We start from the raw sequence: 19,986 nt of genomic DNA on the forward strand, positions 1-19,986 counted from the left end.
TGGATAAGGTGCATTGCCCCTCTTTACAAGGTGTTGAGGGTATGTGTCCTGGTATGGTTCAAGGAGGAGGGTGCACGCTTGTCCCCCTCCTATTCCCGGCCTGTCAGGCTGCATGCTGGGATAAGAGTCTGGTATGGATTTTGGGGGGGACCTCGCACCATTTTGTTTGGCGTGGGATTCCCCTTAAAATCCATACCAGACCAAAAGGGCCTGGTATGGATTGGGGGGGCACATCTTTTTTTTATAGGGCTCCTTTGTTTACATTTTGCTGTCATCTGGGAATCCTTGGCTGACAGCAGCTCTTAACACCCAACACATAACATGTACATGGTGCATTTCTATTGCAGTCTATGAAGGACAAAATTGTTCAGCAACCACACCAAAGTAGCACAGGACTCCTTACCCTACAAATAGACATGTGCACAATTGTGCAGGAAAACCCCTCTGGGACTCTTAAGGCAGAATACAAACAAGGTAAAAGCCTGCATATATGCTCTACATAAAATACACCAAATATGCTATAAATTGTATGTTAACTAAATTATATTTTTTCTATATTTTCACATTAATTTTGATACATTGCCTTCTAGAGTCCTATATACCCATTAACTCCCTTGAAGAAGGAAATCTTCTGAAACATGTCGGGATTCATTCAAGTTTTTCTCCAAAGCTGACCAAGTATATGCATTCAGTCCTCTGGGGTTTATCTTAATATGTTGAGTAAACTATGTATATGTATGAAATAGTTTGTATATACATAGAGTCTGTTATATGTGACACTTTTATTGGACTGATGTCTTTTTTACTATACGCTTCAAATAAAATTTAGCATTCTCGTTTTAACTCAATTACCTTGTTTGTATTCTGCCTTAAAAGTCCCTGAGGGGTTTTCCTGCGCAATTGTGCACATATCTATTTGTACTTGGGATGTTGGCAGAGATCTTATATACTCTATGGAGCTCATTATCCTGATGTTCCCTACAAATAAACAGAACGTCTTCCAAAACTGTGCCATGCTGTGCTGCATTGATGTAAATAGGCAACATAGAGAATAATGTGATTTCCATTGTGGTATGTGATTCTATGTGACACAAGTCACATGGGAAATCGTGCTAGTGTGAGCCAGGAATTAAAATGTTGTTTTTTTACAATTTTCCAGTTTATATTGACACTAAAATATGTTTATACTGCAAAGCATAATAAAGTAATGTCAATGAAAATTTGGTCTTGATCCCTAGCTGCAGTGCCTGTGCCCATAGACATAGACAGTGAGACTAGGCCCTGGATCCCTCATCATATCATTTTGATTGACAGAAGCAGGAACCAATAGCTTCTGCTGTCAACAATCTGCCCTGTGAGAAGGGAGAGAGCAGAGAGATCTACTACTTTGACTATCAGTTTCATTTGCCTTTTTTTATTAAGGCATGTGAGGGAAAGAACATACATCATAAGGCTTATTCTATGTTAATTCCTTGCTATTTCATCATTGTGAAGCTTATTTATTTTCGGTTCCTTAGTGTACATGTTACACAGCAATAAAAACAACAGGAGAAACATATCTTTTCAGAGCAGAAGCTGAATATGGCACTGAGCCAATCTACTCTCTCGTCAAGTAAATAATCAAGCTTCCCCTCATTGGTTTATCTCTTGATGGGGACTGGTGCAGCCTGTTGATATGAGGATATTTTTTTAAAACAATATTTTGATTATTTGTAGGCATACAAAATGTATACAAACAGGTATACAAGGGTGTAAAAAGAGGTTTTGGTGCATACTACAAAACAAAAGGTAGCAACAACATATAGAGGTCCAAATATATATTTTGGGCTGAATGACAAGTATAATAATTAGTGACATACTGTAGTAATTAGTGATACACTGTATTAAGATTGATTACATCCTCTTTTTAGCTAAGTCAGATTATCAGTTAGGCGATCTATTGCCTCTATCTATCCATATCTCCCATACCTTCTTGAACTTAGCACCTGTGAGAGCGTTAAATGCTAGGCAGTGTTTATAGGTATGGTTTTGTTGGACTAGGGCTGTCACATCTGAGAGGTTAGGCGAGACATCGTTTTTCCATTTCTCTGAATGGTTGTGCGTTACCACAGTCCTAGCTGGGCTGTGGTAACGAGCTGTGGTACATTAAAGTCACCACATATCAAAAGGTGTCCATATTTAACTTGCGCTTGAACAGGGCATGGAAAAAACAAATTTGGTGTGAGTTTGGTGCATACACAGCCACCAGCGTATATGGTTGTGAGTTGAGCTCACATGTAACGATGACGTATCGGCCCTCTGGATCCAAAAATAAATCTTTGAGCTGGAAGACAAGTGGGTTTCTTAAATGCATAGTATGTCTGCTCTATGTTTTCAGGCTTCCTTCCACATGGAAAAGCATTTTGCAGGATGGTTTAGGCCCCTGGTGTTGAGTGAGAGGCAAGTGAAGGTCATGGTGAGTATATTTTAGGAACAATGGGAGATGTGGTCATTCTACTGCTGATCAAGAACGGGACCATCCGTTTTAGCAATGGTCAACAGATGACAGTCTTGTCTTCCCATGAGGATCTTTTTTGACGATTCTGTAGAATTGTAGAGGGCCGGAGAGTGTTCTGTGGAATCAATGATTTTGGAAGCTGGCAACGTGCCATGTAGCAAACAGGAAGAACAGAAGATAGAATGAAATACTTTACAGTAAGTTAACTTACTGAGCATAAAAAAGGAGATCCATTGGTAGGTGAGGGAAAAAAGGAAAGTATGTAAAACATTCCTCTAACCGGGGGATTTTGAGGACTTTTAGAGAGTGTGCTGTGAGCTTCCACCTGTGTGTTTTTTAGAGGATCTCTTGCGTGATACTACTTGCCACTCTGGTTCAGCAACAAGTAGTGGTCTGGCTGAAGCTGGTGAAAATGGAGTTGCAGGAAGTATTCCCCACTGGTGCAGGGCAGTTAGGCCTTCTTCCAATGTTGTCACCGTGACCCCATTGTGGGTAATGGAGAGAGTGGCTCAGGTACTTCAATTTGTGCATAATTTGGTAGTTCCAGAGGGCTTTTGTTATTGTTGCCAGATTGCGTCTTCATTGGAGGGTGTGTCTGGATAGGTCAGGTAGCAGCTGGATAGCCGTATATTGATCTGGTAGATATTCAGCCCTCTTAAATGATGCTGTTAGCAACTATTTGACATGGTAAAAGTGTACCCTCAATAAAACATCTCTGGGCACTTCCACAGCCAGAAAAGATGGTTTGGTGAACCCTATCAACTGTAAGGTCATGCACCGACAGTGCAGTTGCCAGTGAGAAAAATAGGCCTTGGACAAATTGTTGTAACTGTTGGGCAGGTACAGATTTAGGGATGCCACTTATTTTTATGTTGTTTCTCCTAGATCGGTCTTCTAGGTCTGCGATTTTATCTCTTAGCCATGTGATTTCCTTTTTGTGTGCATTGTGAGACTCAACCAGTGTATTAAACGATGCAGAATAGTCCCCTATGGTGTGTTGCACATGATTGACTGTTCCCCAAGACATGAACCTCCCCCCGGCATGTTTTAACACTGGAGACAAGGTCAGCATGGAGTGATGCCCTGAATGACATCATCATTTCTCTTAATGTAGTGTCCAATATGGGTTGCCCTGTGGTTGGGAAGGCAGCAATTGAATCCACTGCTCCTGAGGGGACACCATCTTTGGATGCCTGGGATATGCTCACCTCCATGTCTGGGTCTGCTTGATCTCTATATGGGGAGTGCCAGCAGGGCTTGGATTTGACTGGGCTCTGTGTGGTAGGACTGGAGGTGCTGGAGGATGTGCCACTATACCCCCAGGTGGTGTGTTGCCTTTTTTATGCTGCCTGATGCTGTATGGTTCTTTTTGGCACCGTGTCATCCCACTGTGACTTCCGAGGATGGGGCTGTCAGGATGGAGGAGAAGCTCAGTTGGATATAGTGTCCCCCGGCGGCCGAGCAGAGCTCTCAAGTCAGGCGTCCATCTCGTAGCTCGGTTTCCACGCCCCCACCATAGTATATTTTTTCTTCTCTGTCAATGGATGATGGAATTCAGCTGTTCCAGTTGGTATTGAACTTCCTGTGCATATAAAACACTACATTCCTATATTTGGATTTCTCTGTTTGGATGTACTTTTCTGAACCAGCAAGTGCCCTGGAGAGATTCAGGATGTGTTATTGACCTGTTTTCTTCCATTAAAGCTATTTAAATGAAAAAAGCTGAACACCAGGGAAACAACTAAATTGATAGATTGAATACATTAATGAGAACTGTTTTACCTGCCAAAGTATTTGTATTTCTATCCATCTAGTCCTGAGATTTACACAGCCCAGCCAGACAGTACAGGCAGAGTAGTGACTGGTCTTTTCTTTACTGTTAATAAGCAATACAGTCTGGTTATCTTTTTGTGCCCAGTTTTTTTTTATTTAATTCTCTTTATTAGATTTTTTTCCTCATATATAAAAAAAAAGGTTACATTCATAATATTCCTTTTACAAAACATTTCTCATTCCCTGCATGTCATAACCTTGTGGGTTTCCCCTATTAATTTATTTTATCCTACCACCCCCCTCCCTCCACCCACCCTTGTTCTCCAGTTTGATGAGCATCATTTCATACAGGGTATCCTATTCTAAGCAGCCACGGCTTCCATATTTTATCGAATTCCTTGATATTTCTTCTCTTAATATAAACTGCTTTCTCTTTCCATACTGTTTCTGTCACTGCATTAGTCCACTCACTTATTGATGGGGGGTTTACTGCTTGCAATTTGAGCAATTAGTTTTCTTGCCTGAAAAAGGCACCTTAACACTGCTTTTGTGGTGCTCGCCACTCCATCTCTTTCCTCCCATAGTCCCAATATACACGTTCTAGGGTCCATCTCCAACTTAGTCCCATATATCATGTTAATAATATTGATAATCCCTAGCCAATACCTGAATAATTTTGGGCATCTCCATAACATATGTATTAAGTCCCCGGTTACCTGACATCTGGGGCATCCCGCATCCACTCTCCAACCAAATCTAAATAGTCTTTTTGGGGTATAATACGTCCTATGGATCATCTTTAGGAATGATACCTTCTGGGCGGGCGAAACTGTGGCCATATGCCCTCTCTCCAGCACCTTCCCCCATTGGTCGCCCGTTATGGTTCCCAGGTCTTCCTCCCATTTCTTTCTGCTTTTAAGCTGCTCTGGTCCCTCAATATTCCCCTCGCATATATATGGGTACATTTCAGAGATAAACCCTTTCTTCTCTATCCCCCCTCCTAATTTTTGAGAGACTCAAGTCCTGAACTTGGTCCCGCTCTATCAAACTGAGCATTTAACGCATGCCTAATTTGGAGGTACCTGTAGAACGTGTAATTAGGGATTTCATATGCCTCTCTTAAAGTAGCGAACATTTTCAAGGTACTTCCCTCATATAACTGAGCCAGTCTAACTATCCCTTTTACTGCCCATTCTTTAATTTCTCCCACTGTCTCCAACTCCCAGAGGTTCCTGTTATTCCACAAAGGTGCATTCTCTGTCACTCCCACCTGTCCTCCAGCTGACATTACGGCTTTCCATACTTTAATTGCCATCTTAACCGTAGGGGTTAAATTAATAAATGAGTTAGCCTCCAGCACCTCTATAATTGTTTTATGGGGGGCCCCTTGAGTCATTAAACTTCCGTTTATATCTCCTCCTGATTCTATTTTTACTCCGAGATGTTGCAGTTGTGCTGCCAAAAAGTAGCAGCGTGGATGTGGTACTGCCATTCCCCCCTCCCTCATTGGCAGTTGCAAAGTTTGCAGCCCTATTCTAGCTTGCCCTCCTTTCCAAATTAATTCTCTAAACAGAGTATCTATATTCCTGAACCATTTTTTGTGTATCCATATTGGCGCATTATGTAATACGTATAATAATTGTGGCATACACATCATTTTAATCAGGTTGCACCTCCCTGCGACTGACAGTGGGAGGTGCCGCCAGATCCCAATTTTGTTTTTAAATATAAGCAGCAGTGGAGCCAAATTATTCTCTATGTATGTGTTAAGATCCTTTGCAATGACTATTCCTAGATACTTCATTTTCCCCACTGTCTCTAGCTGTGGAATCTCAGCCAGGATCTGGTTCCTCATTGGATCTACCGGCATTAAAGCAGATTTCTCCCGATTTATTACCAGTCCAGATATGCTGCCGAACTCTCCAAAAATAGTCATTGCCTGCCTAATGGAGTGACCCGTGTCACCAAGGAACAGGAGGACATCGTCCACGTACAGAGCAATTCTCTCCTCCCCGGTCGGGGAGTTGTGCCCATACTTTAACTAGACAGTGAAGGAGCAGCAGGTGAGTCATGAGCAGATCAGACTGCTCTCTCCTAATCTCAACATAGTCATTGTTAGTATATTTGCATGCAAAAAATCTGATTGGCTTCTAGTTCTGCCACTGTTCAACGGTACAGGGGAATACTGGAGGCTGACATTAAGTCAAATGTAAGTACTAGTTGCATTGAAAAAATATATTTAGAGATGTTTAATTTATGTATAACTGCATTAATCTATGTAATTTTCATATCTGCAGGGAGTTCAAATGTAAGGTTAGGAGAGGGTTAGGGTTAGTTAAAGTTAGATTAAGTTATAGAGTTTTCATATTAAGGATTAGATTAAGGGACTGAATTCAGGGGATGTCTTTATCAATTAGGTTATAATGTAAGATTGTATATTTAGTGTTAAATAGAGGGCTAGGGAAAATGTTAGGCTTAGAAGAATGAAGGGTCAAGACAGAGAAGAGGTAAAATGACAGTTACATTTCTTCACCAGCATTTGTGGCCAGAATGAGCTCTTCTGTGTCTCACCAGCAAGCACAACTCTTCATTAATGAGATGCTTCTCACTTTATGAGAATAGTTGGTAAATATTATACATAACAGAAAAAAACATCTTTAATTTCTTCATTTAAGTTATATATGTTTTACAGTGAAAATACAATTAATTCTGGATCTTGGTCTCATGAAACAGACCTTCAAATATATTTATATGATCAAAAATATTTTCTCTAGCTTGGGGTTTTGTATTATTGTAGTAAACAGTTGCTTCTGCATATTTGTTTTTGGAAGTCCAGCCATATCAAAAAATAACACCTTCAAGCCTTTTATTCCAGCCATCATCCATCAGAGAAATATTGTTTGGATCACATTGCACAATTAAATCCTTATGGCTAGGCATAAGGCATTGTGACACATTGAACACAGTTAACATTAATGGCAAAAATGTAGTCTCTAAGTTAACTGCAGGCAAATCACTAAAGAGCATCTGTGCTGCAGGTTAACGGATAATTAAAGGAATGAAAAGATAGAGAAGCAATTAGAAGAAAAATCAAATCTGTCTAGCAGCTTGGAGTAGACATTTAATTTAGATGGTATTGCCCCTAGTACTTTCAAGTTTCATGGAATTTTAAAAGGGAGTAAGGTCTGCTGCGCACATTTTTTTTAAATTAGAAAATGTTAATGCAAATATTTATATGTGCAAACACTTCGAACAACTGAGAGGTATAACAGAGAAGAACCTCTATTGCAAGGTGTTGTACGCACATTTTGACTTTGGCTTTATGGGATACTTGGGGGAACAATTTAAGCCGGCTACTGCCTACCTAATATTTCTTAAGAGAGTAAGTTCTTCATGCATTAGTTTCTTGAATTGCTTGAGGACTCTAATGATAATTTAATCCCCACCATCATACCAAACCCAAAAAGTATAGCTATGGCCTTCACTGTGATGTAAAAGAGGCTTAGCAGAAAGGCCAAAAAACTTAAGCAACACTTGCTGCTGGTGGATATAGCTGGAAACTGAGGCACTGAGAAATCAATGCTGGACATTTTATCAATTCAAAACAGAAATACCCATTTGAGTACTTTGCTTTTTATTTTCTAACCTTCCTTAAAAAAAAAAAAAAATGGCACATTAACGTGATTGGCTGCTTTTAGCATCATGCATTTTTGCTCACCAATTTTATAAAGAAGCAGTAGTATGCACAATGACCCAGGGAAGACAGTATACAATTGTACTCTCTTAGCTACCTCTGAAAACAGTGAGCTGAACACATTTAATATGAGGCAGCTTGCTAAAAGCTAAGGGCTGACGTGTTCAAACAAGCGAATTGTCTTTTAGAAAAAAGTGTCACATTCTAAAAGAGAGATGTTAAATGGCAAATCATATGGGATTTTTTTTCCTATCTACATACAAACTTTTCCATATCCGTGACCTAAAGAATGCACTGCCGCAAGGAAGCAATTTCACACATTGCAGCTCTTTTTGTTAGAAAGCTTATAGCAAATAGCAAGAATGTCTTTTCCAGCATACATTTTAGCAAACAACTCTGAATTGTGTCCCTGTCCAATGAAAGATGTAGAAAGTGTTGACAAGGATAATGAATAGAAAAAGAGATTACAAAACAAACACATTGTTGGAAATGGAAATTGAAAAACCTGGGTTTCTATAGACTAAACTGTAAAAATAGTATATATTATCTAGCAAAGAATACACTGTTACAAATATAAATGAAAAAGGCTAGGCGTTTCCGGACAAAACTATGAAAATATTAAATATCATCAAGAAAAATTATTACATTTTAAAAGGATGTGAAACTATTTTATTGCGCTAAAGGTTAGGTTAAAATAAATTTGGGACAGGAAGCAAGTTTGTTTGCGTTTTATATTTTAAAATTTTTTTTTTTTTTTAATAGTTTGAATAAAATGTATTTGTTGGAATAAACAAATAGCTATATACTTTTCTCTTTTGTTCATGGATGGACACATCTTCCTTATAATCTTGACTGTAGGGTTATGTTCTGTCTATCAGGAGAGGACTAGGCAGACATGTTAATAGTTAAAACATGTAATCTTTAGCAAAGCTGAACAGCCCCGCCCAGGGGGGCAGTTCCTCTGGTCATAACCCCTCACACTGCATTCAGCAGCTCACTTTTTTCTACCTAGTAGAGGAGAAGGACCTGGCTCCCTTTGGGCCCATGGTCCTGAAGAACTTTTTTTTTTTTTGATCCTGAGATCTACTATCAACTGCCGGCTGGGTGACAGGCTGGATAATATAAATCCTTGTAGTCTCCCCAGTCCGGCCATCGTGTGTGAGCAGGCCTTAGCTATGCGTTGGGTTGGCCATGACATGCCCCGTTTGCTCCACGGTTGGCCAGTGAGCTATATGCTCTGGGGTTCACATATGACTGGGCTACTGCTGTCTAAGTCACAGTGAACCGTGGTCAACAGCTACTCTGTACTGCTCGGAAGTAGGTCTGTCAGAAACACACCAGCAAGTCCTTGCACGGAAAGGGGTCCGACATATGGTCCCCCCGGTTCGACCACCACTTCCGCCATGGGATTTGAACCTGGTGCTCTCAGTGTTTCAGAAACCTCCCTTTGAGAACATCAGAGGGATTCCTCCTTTGAAGGCCTGCAACCTTTGTTTCTTCCGAAGGTGGATTCGGCCTTTCATCTGAATGAGGACATTGTGCTTCCATCCTTATGTCTTCGGCCGTCGCATTCCAAGGAGGCTGTGTTTCATTCCTTAGACATGGTACATGCTCTGAGGGAGTATCTGTCTGCTACGGCTTCGTTCCTGAGGTCAGGGTCATTGTTTGTGTCGGTGACTGGTCCAAAGAAAGGCCTGGCGATCTCATTGGCCACCATTTCTCAGTGGATCAGACAGGCGGTAATTCAGACATATGCCCTTAAAGGACGGGCGCCTCCCTTTCCTGTTTCCGCGCATTCTACCAGGGCAATTGGTGCCTTCTGGGCTTTCCAACATCAAGCGTCTGTCTCACAGGTGTGTAAGGCGGCGACCTGGTCGTCCGTTCACACCTTCAATAAGTTTTACAAGGTTGATATGAGTGCATCTTTGGATGCTTGCTTCGGCCGCAAGGTTTTGCAGGCGGCCGTTTGAGGTTGTGTTGGGGTGAAGTTTTGTTTTATTGCTGTTCCCACCCCTCGTTTTTTTTATACTGCTTGGGGACGTCCCTACATTCAAGATTATAAGGAAGCTGTGTCCGTCCATGGACGAAACAGAAAATAGGATTTTTGTACTCACCGTAAAATCCTTTTCTCTGAAGTCCATGGACGGACACAGCACCCACCCCTCAGTGCAGTGTGAGGGGTTATGACCAGAGGGACTGCCCCACCTGGGCGGGGCTGTTCAGCTTTGCTAAAGATTACATGTTTTAACTATTAACATGTCTGCCTTGTCTTCTCCTGATAGATGGAACATAACCCTACAGTCAAGATTATAAGGAAGCTGTGTCCGTCCATGGATATTACGGTGAGTACAAAAATCATATTTCTTATATTATTAAACAGGATTTATATAGTGTTAACAGTTTACGCAGTGCTTTACAAAATAAAAGGGAGACAATACAGTTATATTATAAAAAAAATACAAGAGGATTAAGAGGGCCCTGCTCAGAAGATCTTACAATCTAATAGGGTGGGTATATATATACATATTCCTGTGAACATTTACTACAATATACATTTTGTATGACAATCCAACATTTTCAACTTGATGCAATTCACACCACCAATTATAGATGCTGTGTTACTGAAAAAAAGGGAAAGTGCACTAATACTCACCTGTCTGATCACCAGTGACTCTAATGTTTGCTGTCTCACAGAGCTATGGCTACTTCTTATATCTTACCCATACATCAGTACAGGGCACAGTAGTGAGGAAGTGATAGAAGGAAAGCACTCATCTTGAAGTTTGCCAGATGCCAAAGATACTTTAACCACTTCCCGACCGCCGCATGTAAATGTACGTCCACAGTATGGCACGTACAGGCACATGGGCGTACATGTACGCCCTTGCCTTTCCGCGGGTGGGGGGTCCGATCGGGACCCCCCCGCGACATGCGGCGATCGGGTTCCCTCGGGGAGCGATCCGGGACGACGGCGCGGCTATTCGTTTATAGCCGCTCATGTAAACACGGCTTCCCCGTGCTTCACTGTGGCGGCGTATCGATCGAGTGATCCTTTTTATAAAGGAGACTCGATCGATGACGTCAGTCCTACAGCCACACCCCCCTACAGTTGTAAACACACACTAGGTGCACCCTAACTCCTACAGCCCCCCCCTGTGGTTAACTCCCAAACTGCACCTGTCATTTTCACAATAAAGAATGCAATTTAAATGCATTTTTTGCTGTGAAAATGACAATGGTACCAAAAATGTGTCAAAATTGTCCGAAGTGTCCGCCATAATGTCGCAGTCACGAAAAAAATCGCTGATCGCCGCCATTAGTAGCAAAAAAAATAAAAAAATGCAATAAAACTATCCCCTATTTTGTAAACGCTATAAATTTTGCGCAAACCAACCGATAAACGATTATTGCGATTTTTTTTACCAAAAATAGGTAGAAGAATACGTATCGGCCTAAACTGAGGAAAAAAAATGTATACATCTTTTGGGGGGATATTTATTATAGCAAAAAGTAAAAAATATTGCATTTTTTTCAAAATTGTCGCTCTATTTTTGTTTATAGCGCAAAAAATAAAAACCGCAGAGGTGATCAAATACCACCAAAAGAAAGCTCTATTTGTGGGGAAAAAAGGACTTCAATTTTGTTTGGGAGCCACGTCGCACGACCGCGCAATTGTCTGTTAAAGCGATGCAGTCCCGAACTGTAAAAACCCCTTGGGTCTTTAGGCAGCATTTTGGTCCGGGGCTTTAGTGGTTAAGTAAGATTATCCATGCAAAGACAGTAAAGACTGGTAGACTAGAGGGCAGGACATGTAAGAATTACAGTCTGGCCTCTTTTACATTTTTAAATAGTAACAGAGTTATTTTCAAACACTAGTAAGTGTATTAGAATTTCTCATTTTTCCAAAACAAAACATACCTGTTTTCTTTACACCAGCAGTTTGAAATTCCACTATTTGAATAGCATCAACACCATCTGCAGTAGCTGGTGGGTTGCCATGTTGAAATTGCTGCTGTTCTCTGTCTTCCGCAACAAATGAGATTACACCTAGCACAAAGAAGAGACACCAGATGTTGGATTAATAGTAATGCTTGTATTTATAGTGAATGCTCAGACTTTAGAATGAATGACACTTGTGTTATGGGCTCTTATCCAACATAATAACAGTGAAGAAAGAAATGATTTTAACCAAGATGTTCCCAGTCCCTGTCTTAAATATCGTATCCCTCTGATTTCATTTGAGCACTTTTTATCTGGCACAATAACTGTCCAAAATAACTATGTTTCTTTTCAATCAGAAATACTGTACATTAGATGGGAGAAAATATTATATGCAAGTATTGGAGTACAATCCTGCATCTAACATGTATAAATCATTTATATCTGATGAGTGTTATGTTTATTAAAGAGGAATTTCACCACCACCATGGTATATTTTTTAACCTCCTCTTACCTCTTACCACAATTAACATATTCAAATCTTTTTGCAGCCAACCCCTGATAGTGCATTGCCAGGTCTACCCTCTAGCCACTGTCTGCAACTGCCACAAAGTGGATACTAGCTCGCTTCCTAAAATGTTCTAGTGTGTGTCGAGTGAACACAGGCTATAATATTTGGTTAAATGTTATTTATTTTTCTAGACAGACAAGAATAAAACAAAGCATACAAATATTGCAAAATACTACACTTTTCAAGTGTGTTAGCTTTATAACTTTAGAGATTACAGTACACTATTAAATCAATGAGCATGTGCCATGGAGAAAAATTCAAGATTTGACAAAATGAGCATTCCCCATTCAATTGTTCTTATGCCTACCTGTGAGGAAATTACCATGAAAACCAAATTATTTTTGGTTTATCTCTGTTTCATTATAGCCCCATGTGCTACTGTCTTTAGGTGAATCTGACCTAGTCTAAAATACTGTACAGGTGCCATGTACCCATGTTAGTCTCTAAATCCACGCCTGTGTCCATGTGGTGCTCTTTGGATCCTAGGCCCAATTTAACCTCCTTGGCAGTATGATTATTTCTGGTTTTAGGTGCTGAAAGCGGTACAATTATTTTGCATGAAAATTTGGCGTTTTACATTGTAGGCCTGTAATTCTTAGGAATAACTCACTTAAATCTGTCCAAACAAGAGTCTAGTAGACATCTCGGGTATGATAAAGTTTGAAAAACAAAATCATAAATTATAATATAATAAATAAGTATAAATAATTATAACAAATAATAATAAAAAATATTCAATAATGTAATCAAAATAACTGAAATGTGCTCAGTTGCAAAATTGTCGCTGTCATTACTTTTATTATTTTTTTACGAATTTCCCCACAAATCGCTATCGCTCAATTCTGCATGTGATTATAATTTATTATCGCTGTTTTCTAGCTGCTCTAAAATCACTTTTGACATAAAGGGACAGTTTTTGGTTGCTATGGACAATCTACAGTTTGCAGGCAGAAAGAACAGTTTTTATTATATAAAAGAACATGTTGGGCACTGGGCAGACCACTAGGGACAAAGGGTGTGTGTATTTTTTACATACAGTACTGTAATCTGTAAGATTACAGAATATTGTATGTAATGTGTTTATTTACTTTTTTGAATTTGGCGCCGTTCCCTGCCCCCGTGCATCGTAATGTCGCAGGGAACGGAGATCAGAGGCACACAGGCACTGTGTGAATCGAGCGAGGACGCCGCTCGCTCACACAGCGGGGATACATCGCAGGATCCAGGGACAAGGTAAGTAACTTGTGCCTGTGGATGCTGCGAGTCGATCCAGAGTCTGGCTCGGGGATACCGCTTTTGGTATTGAAATCTTACCCCGAGCCAGACACGGGAATACCACCAGGGGGGTTAAAACGAACCCTCCCCCTGTTAGTCCTAAAACTATCAGAGACTCTGAAAGTAGACATCTGAATGACATGAGCTGGGGCTGAGCACCAAGAAAAGATGGGGCTTAATCTCAAGTAGTTGTAGCCAAAGGATCAATTCAAATCTAAAGCTAAAGCTATTTTTTTTTCATTTTGGATAGAGCAGGGAGGAGTTAAAACTCCAATAATTTTTTTTTGTTATCTATATTGTATTGCCAACATTTTCCTTCACTTCCTGTCGAAAACAACAGGAAGTAAAAGGAAAACTCCAAAGTGAAGAAAATCCTCTCTGAGACCATTGAAACGTGTCACCACGTGTCACCATTGGAAAATGTCCCCTCTCTACCTGCTCTGCTGGCAAAATTCTGGGTTTTCCCATCACTTTTATTCCTAGTATGAATGGTCACCCGGACAAAGAGAGAATGAAGCTACCTTGAGGGAATAAAGAAACTAATAACAACCGTACAGGGGTTCTGATTATTGCCTTCATCTTAAATGAAAAAAAAATGTTTAGGTACACTTAAATACCTTACATGTGTACTTAAAGCGGGGGTTCACCCTAAAAAAAATATGTTTTTTGTCTCTCATGCCATCCAGCATACTAGCGTGAGCTACAGTATGCCTTTATTTTATTTTTTGTGCTGTACTCACAGTTTAATCCGTTAGTTAAGTTTCGGACTCCCCGTGGGTAGTAGGCGTTCCTATGAAGAAGGGAACATGATTGACGGCCGGCTATGGTGCGTCACGCTTCCCGAAAATAGCCGAAATAGGACTTGGCTCTTCACGGCGCCTGCGCAGTCAGCTCCTAGTCTGTGCGCAGGCGCCGTATAGCGCCGTGAAGAGCCAAGTCCTACTCCGGCTATTTTCGGGAAGCGTGACACGCCATAGCCGGCCGTCAATCATGTTCCCCTCTTCATAGGAACGCCTACTCCCCGCGGGGAGTCCGAAACTAAACTAATCGATTAAACTGTGAGTACAGCACAAAAAAAATAAATAAAGGCATACTGTAGCTCACGCTAGTATGCTGAATGGCATAGTACAAAGTTGTATTTTAGGGTGAACCCCCACTTTAAGGGAGCTTACAAGGTTTCTACATTTTGGAACCAATGTCATCTAAAAACATTTTTTAGACCAGATCAGATTCACTTAAAAAAAGGATATTTAGTCCCCAATATACACATATGTCTGTTACATTATATGGTGTGCATACCCTTCTGTATTTTTTCTTCCAGATGGAAGGCTTTAATCTCTTAATGTTAGTGATAAATGTCCCTACAGTTTATTTGTATTACTTACAAAAGGCTTTTATCATTTGATATGTTTGTTGAAATACTACTTATACAGTACACAGTATTTTCTTTGTTTCGTTAGCACCACCTGTTTTCTCTTATTCACAATGGTATTTACTAAATGTTTAAAAAACAAAATATAAATTAACTGTTCTGAATGCCTGGGACAGTTACTTAAAGTGGTTGTAAATTGCAGAAAAAAAACAAAACCAGCAGGGCAATGGCATAATGTGCTAGTATGCATCGCATACTAGCACACTATGAAATACTCACTTTCGAACAAAGCCCTCCAGCGCTGTAAAGTCAACCGTGAGGGGGCTGACATCTTCCCCCTGTCTGTCTTCCAGATTTGCAAGCTCCAGCTATGTGATTGGCCAGAGTCGTGAAGATGTCACTCCCGCGCATGCACGTGGGAGCCGAAGTTTCCGGCACGGGCTCTGAAGGTCCGACACTGTAGCCGGACCTTCAGATCAAATGCGCCGATAATGTCATCGGCTGAATGCACTCTGAATATCTCCTAAGCTGTGCAAGTTAGGAGATATTTACAGTACCTACAGATAAGCCTGCCTTCAGGTCTGGTATGGATTTTAAGGGGAACCCCACACCAAAATAAAAAAAAATTGGCGTGGGGTTCCCCCAAAAATTAATACCAGACCCTTATTCGAGCACCCAATCTGGCAGGCCGCAGGAAAAGAGGGGGGGTGAGAGAGCGCCCCCCTCCTGAACCATACCAGGCCACATGCTTTCAACATGGGAAAGATATCCCCATGTTGATGGGGACAAGGGCCTCATCCCCACAACCCTTGCCCGGTGGTTGTGAGGGTCTGCGGGTGGGGGGCTTATCGGAATCTGAAAGCCCCTTTAAACAAAGGGGAACTCAAGATCCCATCCCCCCTATGTGATGTGTACCCCTACCAGTTCTGGTTGCGTGCTCAGATGAGGGTCTGGTATGGATTTTTGGGGGGAACCCCACAACGTTTATTTTTTAATTTTGGTGCAGGGTTCCCTTTAAAATCCATGTCAGACCTGAAGGGCCTGATATGGAATTTGGGGGGGGACACCCACACATTTTTGGGGGTTTGGGGTTCCCCTTAATATTCATACCAGACCCAAAGGGCCTTGTAATGGACTAAGGGGGAACCCATGCTGTTTTTTTTCAATGACTTTTATCTGTATTGCCGGGACCTGACAATTCATTATAGCCGCAAATAGTTTTAAATTACTTTTTTTTCCTTTAGAAATGTCATTTTGTGCAGGGGCTTTTCTAAGCACGGGAAACATGTGCTACTTTACAGGCATACTATAGACACCCCCAGGTATGAAATTTAAAGGAATATTTCACTTTTACTGTTTCACTTTAATCAATAAAATCACTGCTCCCGAAAAAACAGCCCTTTTTAAAACATTTTTTGCATTGATACATGTCCCCTGGGGCAGGATCCAGGTCCCTGGACACTTTTTATGACAATAACTTGCATAATAACCTTTAAAATTAGCACTTTTGATTTTTCATGTTCGTGTCCCATAGACTTTAACGGTGTTCACGCGTTTGAACAAATGTTTTGCCTGTTACATGGTAGCAATGAAAACATGGAAATATTCCTTTTTATTTGACCTTAATACCAATAATCTACTATCACACTTAGGAAATGTTGCACTGCTCATATACAAGTTAAAGAGACCACCATAGATAGTATACATTTAGGCATACCTAAGGGGCTGTTTGATGTTATACACAGCAACCAATCATATTTTAAAAGTGAGATAACAGATAGTTTTAGAAAATATATTCCATACACTGGCCTCGGTTTTATGTAACACCTACAGTGCCTTGCAAACGTATTTACTTCCCCTTGGCTTTTTACCTATTTTGTTACATTACAGCCTTTAGTTCAATGTTTTTTTTATATGAATAAATTAGAAAAATATATACATAAAACTATTTTTCAGAAATAAAAAAATGATAATTGGCATGTGCGTATGTATTCACCCCCTTTGTTATGAAGCCCATAAAAAGCTCCGGAGCAACCAATTACCTTCAGAAGTCACACAATAGTGAAATGATGTCTGTGTGCAATCTTTTTTTTTTTTTGTATGTTTTTTTATTGTTGTTTGCGTATCAAAAAAAATTACAAAAATTATTACATCATCGTGCGTGTTATAAACAATACCCAAGCATACGTTTTTACCCCTATTTTCCCCTTGTCTTTTCCTATCCTCGTTCTTTATGACATTGTGAATAAGTGGAAAAGAAAACCCTAGTTTCTAAACTGTCATTCCTCGCCTCCCCTCCCCCTCTCCCACCCCATTAAAACCTCGCCCGCCCTCCCACCCTCCCATCACACCATAAGCTAATTTTTGAAGTGGATGTACTACGTTAAGTACATCTTCCCCATAAATAAATACCTAATAGTGGGTTAAGATATTTGTTAAATTTAAATGGCGATTTCTATATAGAGCATCCTGTTTCGTCTAGCCAGGGTTTCCACATCCTCACAAACTTACTATAATTCCCCTGTCGAGTAAGTGTCACTCTCTCACTCCAAATCATTGTGTTTATAATTTCAACCCAAGATTTGACAGTGGGTGGTGTCCTGGCCTGCCACCTCAACGCAATTAACTTCCTTGCCTGGAAGAGGCATCTCAGTACCACTTCAAGGGAGCTGGCTGGCACTCTATTTTCCTCTATGCTGCCTAACAGGCATGTCTTAGACTCAGCTTCTAGCTTAGTTTTATAGGTTTTATTTATTATGTTGACCACCTCCTCCCAGTATCTAAATAGCTTTGGGCATTTCCACATCATGTGAATAAGATTACCTGTCGCTCTGCACCTTGGGCATTCGTCAGTACTTCTCCAACCATGATTAAACATTCTCCTGGGGGTATAGTATACTCTATGCAAGAGGAACAAGTGTGATACCCTCTGAGATGGGGAGATCAAAACCAATACCCCCCTCCTCAAGATCGCACTCCACTGTTCCGTGGTCATTTGACCCAAGTCTTTCTCCCAACCTATCCTGCTCTTAATGGGGCCTGCCCTACTTATTGTTTTAGCTCCTATTCTAGAGTACAACTCAGATATCAGGCCTTTAGTTGATTTTGGAGAGGTTATTTTCAGGAGGGTGGGAGCCGAGGACCATACAATGGGTTGTGACCCAAACTGAGCTTGGATAGCATGTCGTATCTGTAGGTATCTGTAAAATGTTTTATTTGTTATATTAAATTCCTGTCGCAAGTCTGCGAAGGATTTCATCTGTTCTCCATTGTACAGCTGGTTTAACCGGCTTATCCCTTGTCTCTCCCATTCTTTACATCTCTCAATGTCTTTTAATTCTCTTAAGTTTTGGTTACACCAGAGAGGGGCAAATACTGTTATTCCCTTGTAGCCCATCAATGCTTTTGTTGTTTGCCACACTTTAAGGCTAAGTTTTATAGTTGGACATCTATGGGCAAACGAACCAGCCTCAAGTGCATCTACTATTGTCCTATGTGGTGCTCCCGTTAGCATCAGTCTACCGGAGTTTCCACCTCCCTCCAGTCCGCAGTTCGCAAGTTGTTGTAATTGTGAGGCTATAAAGTATGTTTTCGGGTGAGGTACTGCCATTCCCCCCTCTTTAACTGGTAGCTGCATGGTCTGGAGACAGATCCTAGCGTGTCCCTTCTTCCAAATTAACTCTCTGAAGAGGGATTCTATCTTTTTGAACCATTTTTGAGCTATCCAAACTGGAGAGTTATGGAGGATATAGAGTAACTGAGGTAACCATAGCATCTTTATCAGGTTACATCGTCCCGCTATAGATAATGGTAGTCTACACCAGGCGTCTCTTTTATGTTCCCATTTAGACAAAAGAGGAATTAAGTTATTCTGGACAAAGCTATTAATGTCCCTCGAGATCCAAATCCCAAGATATTTCATCATAGCTACAACTTTCAGCTGAGGGATTCCATGCGGTCTGTGTGCAATCTAATGCCGCGTACACACGATCAGTCAAACCGATGAGAACGGTCTGATGGACCGTTTTCATCAGACCAAACCGATCGTATGTGGGCCCCATCGGTTATTTATCCATAGGTTAAAAAAAAGCAATCTTGTTTTAAATTTAACCGATGGATACCTAACCGATAGAATAAAACCAAATGTTTGTAGGCACGTCCTTCGGTTAAAAATCCAGGCATGCTCAGAATCAAGTCGACGCATTCTTGGAAGCATTGAACTTCATTTTTTTCAACACGTAGTTGTGTTTTACGTCACCGCGTTCTGACGCGATCGTTTTTTTAACCGATGGTGTATAGGCACGACTGACCCATCAGTCAGCTTCATCGGTTAACCAATGAAAACGGTCCATCAGACCGCTCTCATCAGTTTGACCAATCGTGTGTATGCGGCATAAGTGTCACATGATCTGTTATTACATATAAACACCTTTTTGAAAGGCCTCAGAGGCTTCAACACCTAAGCAAGAGGCACCATTAACCAAACACTGGCATGAAGACCAAGGAACTCTCCAAACAAGTACAAGGGACATGTTGAGAAGTACAAGTCAGGGTTAGGTTATAAAAAAATATCCAAATCTTAGATGATCCCTAAGAGCACCATCAAATTTATCATAACCAAATGGAAAGAACATGGCACAACAGCAAACCTGCCAAGAGACGGCCGCACACCAAAACTCACGGACCGGGCAAGGAGCGTAGCTCAGAGACCTAAGGTAACCCTGGAGGAGCTGCAGAGTTCCACACCAGAGACTGGAGTATATGTACATAGGATGACAACAAGCTGTACGCTCCATAGAGTTGGGCTTTATGGCAGAGTGGCCAGAAGAAAGTCATTACTTCCAGCAAAAAACAAAATGGTACAT

The 19,986-nt window shown here is 40.8% G+C and overlaps 1 protein-coding gene across 1 annotated transcript in view; it reads right to left on the reverse strand.

Annotated features, from left to right (window-relative positions):
* Positions 1 to 19,986, reverse strand: part of CFAP47 (cilia and flagella associated protein 47) — a 610,902-nt gene that overhangs the window by 225,345 nt on the left and 365,571 nt on the right. Inside the window, exon 50 of the mRNA XM_040336504.1 lies at positions 11,883 to 12,011. Coding sequence (XP_040192438.1) covers positions 11,883 to 12,011 — 129 coding nt within the window. The remainder of the gene's footprint in view (positions 1 to 11,882; positions 12,012 to 19,986) is intronic.

Source organism: Rana temporaria, chromosome 2 (genome assembly GCF_905171775.1).
Source record: "Rana temporaria chromosome 2, aRanTem1.1, whole genome shotgun sequence".
Lineage (NCBI taxonomy): Eukaryota > Metazoa > Chordata > Amphibia > Anura > Ranidae > Rana > Rana temporaria.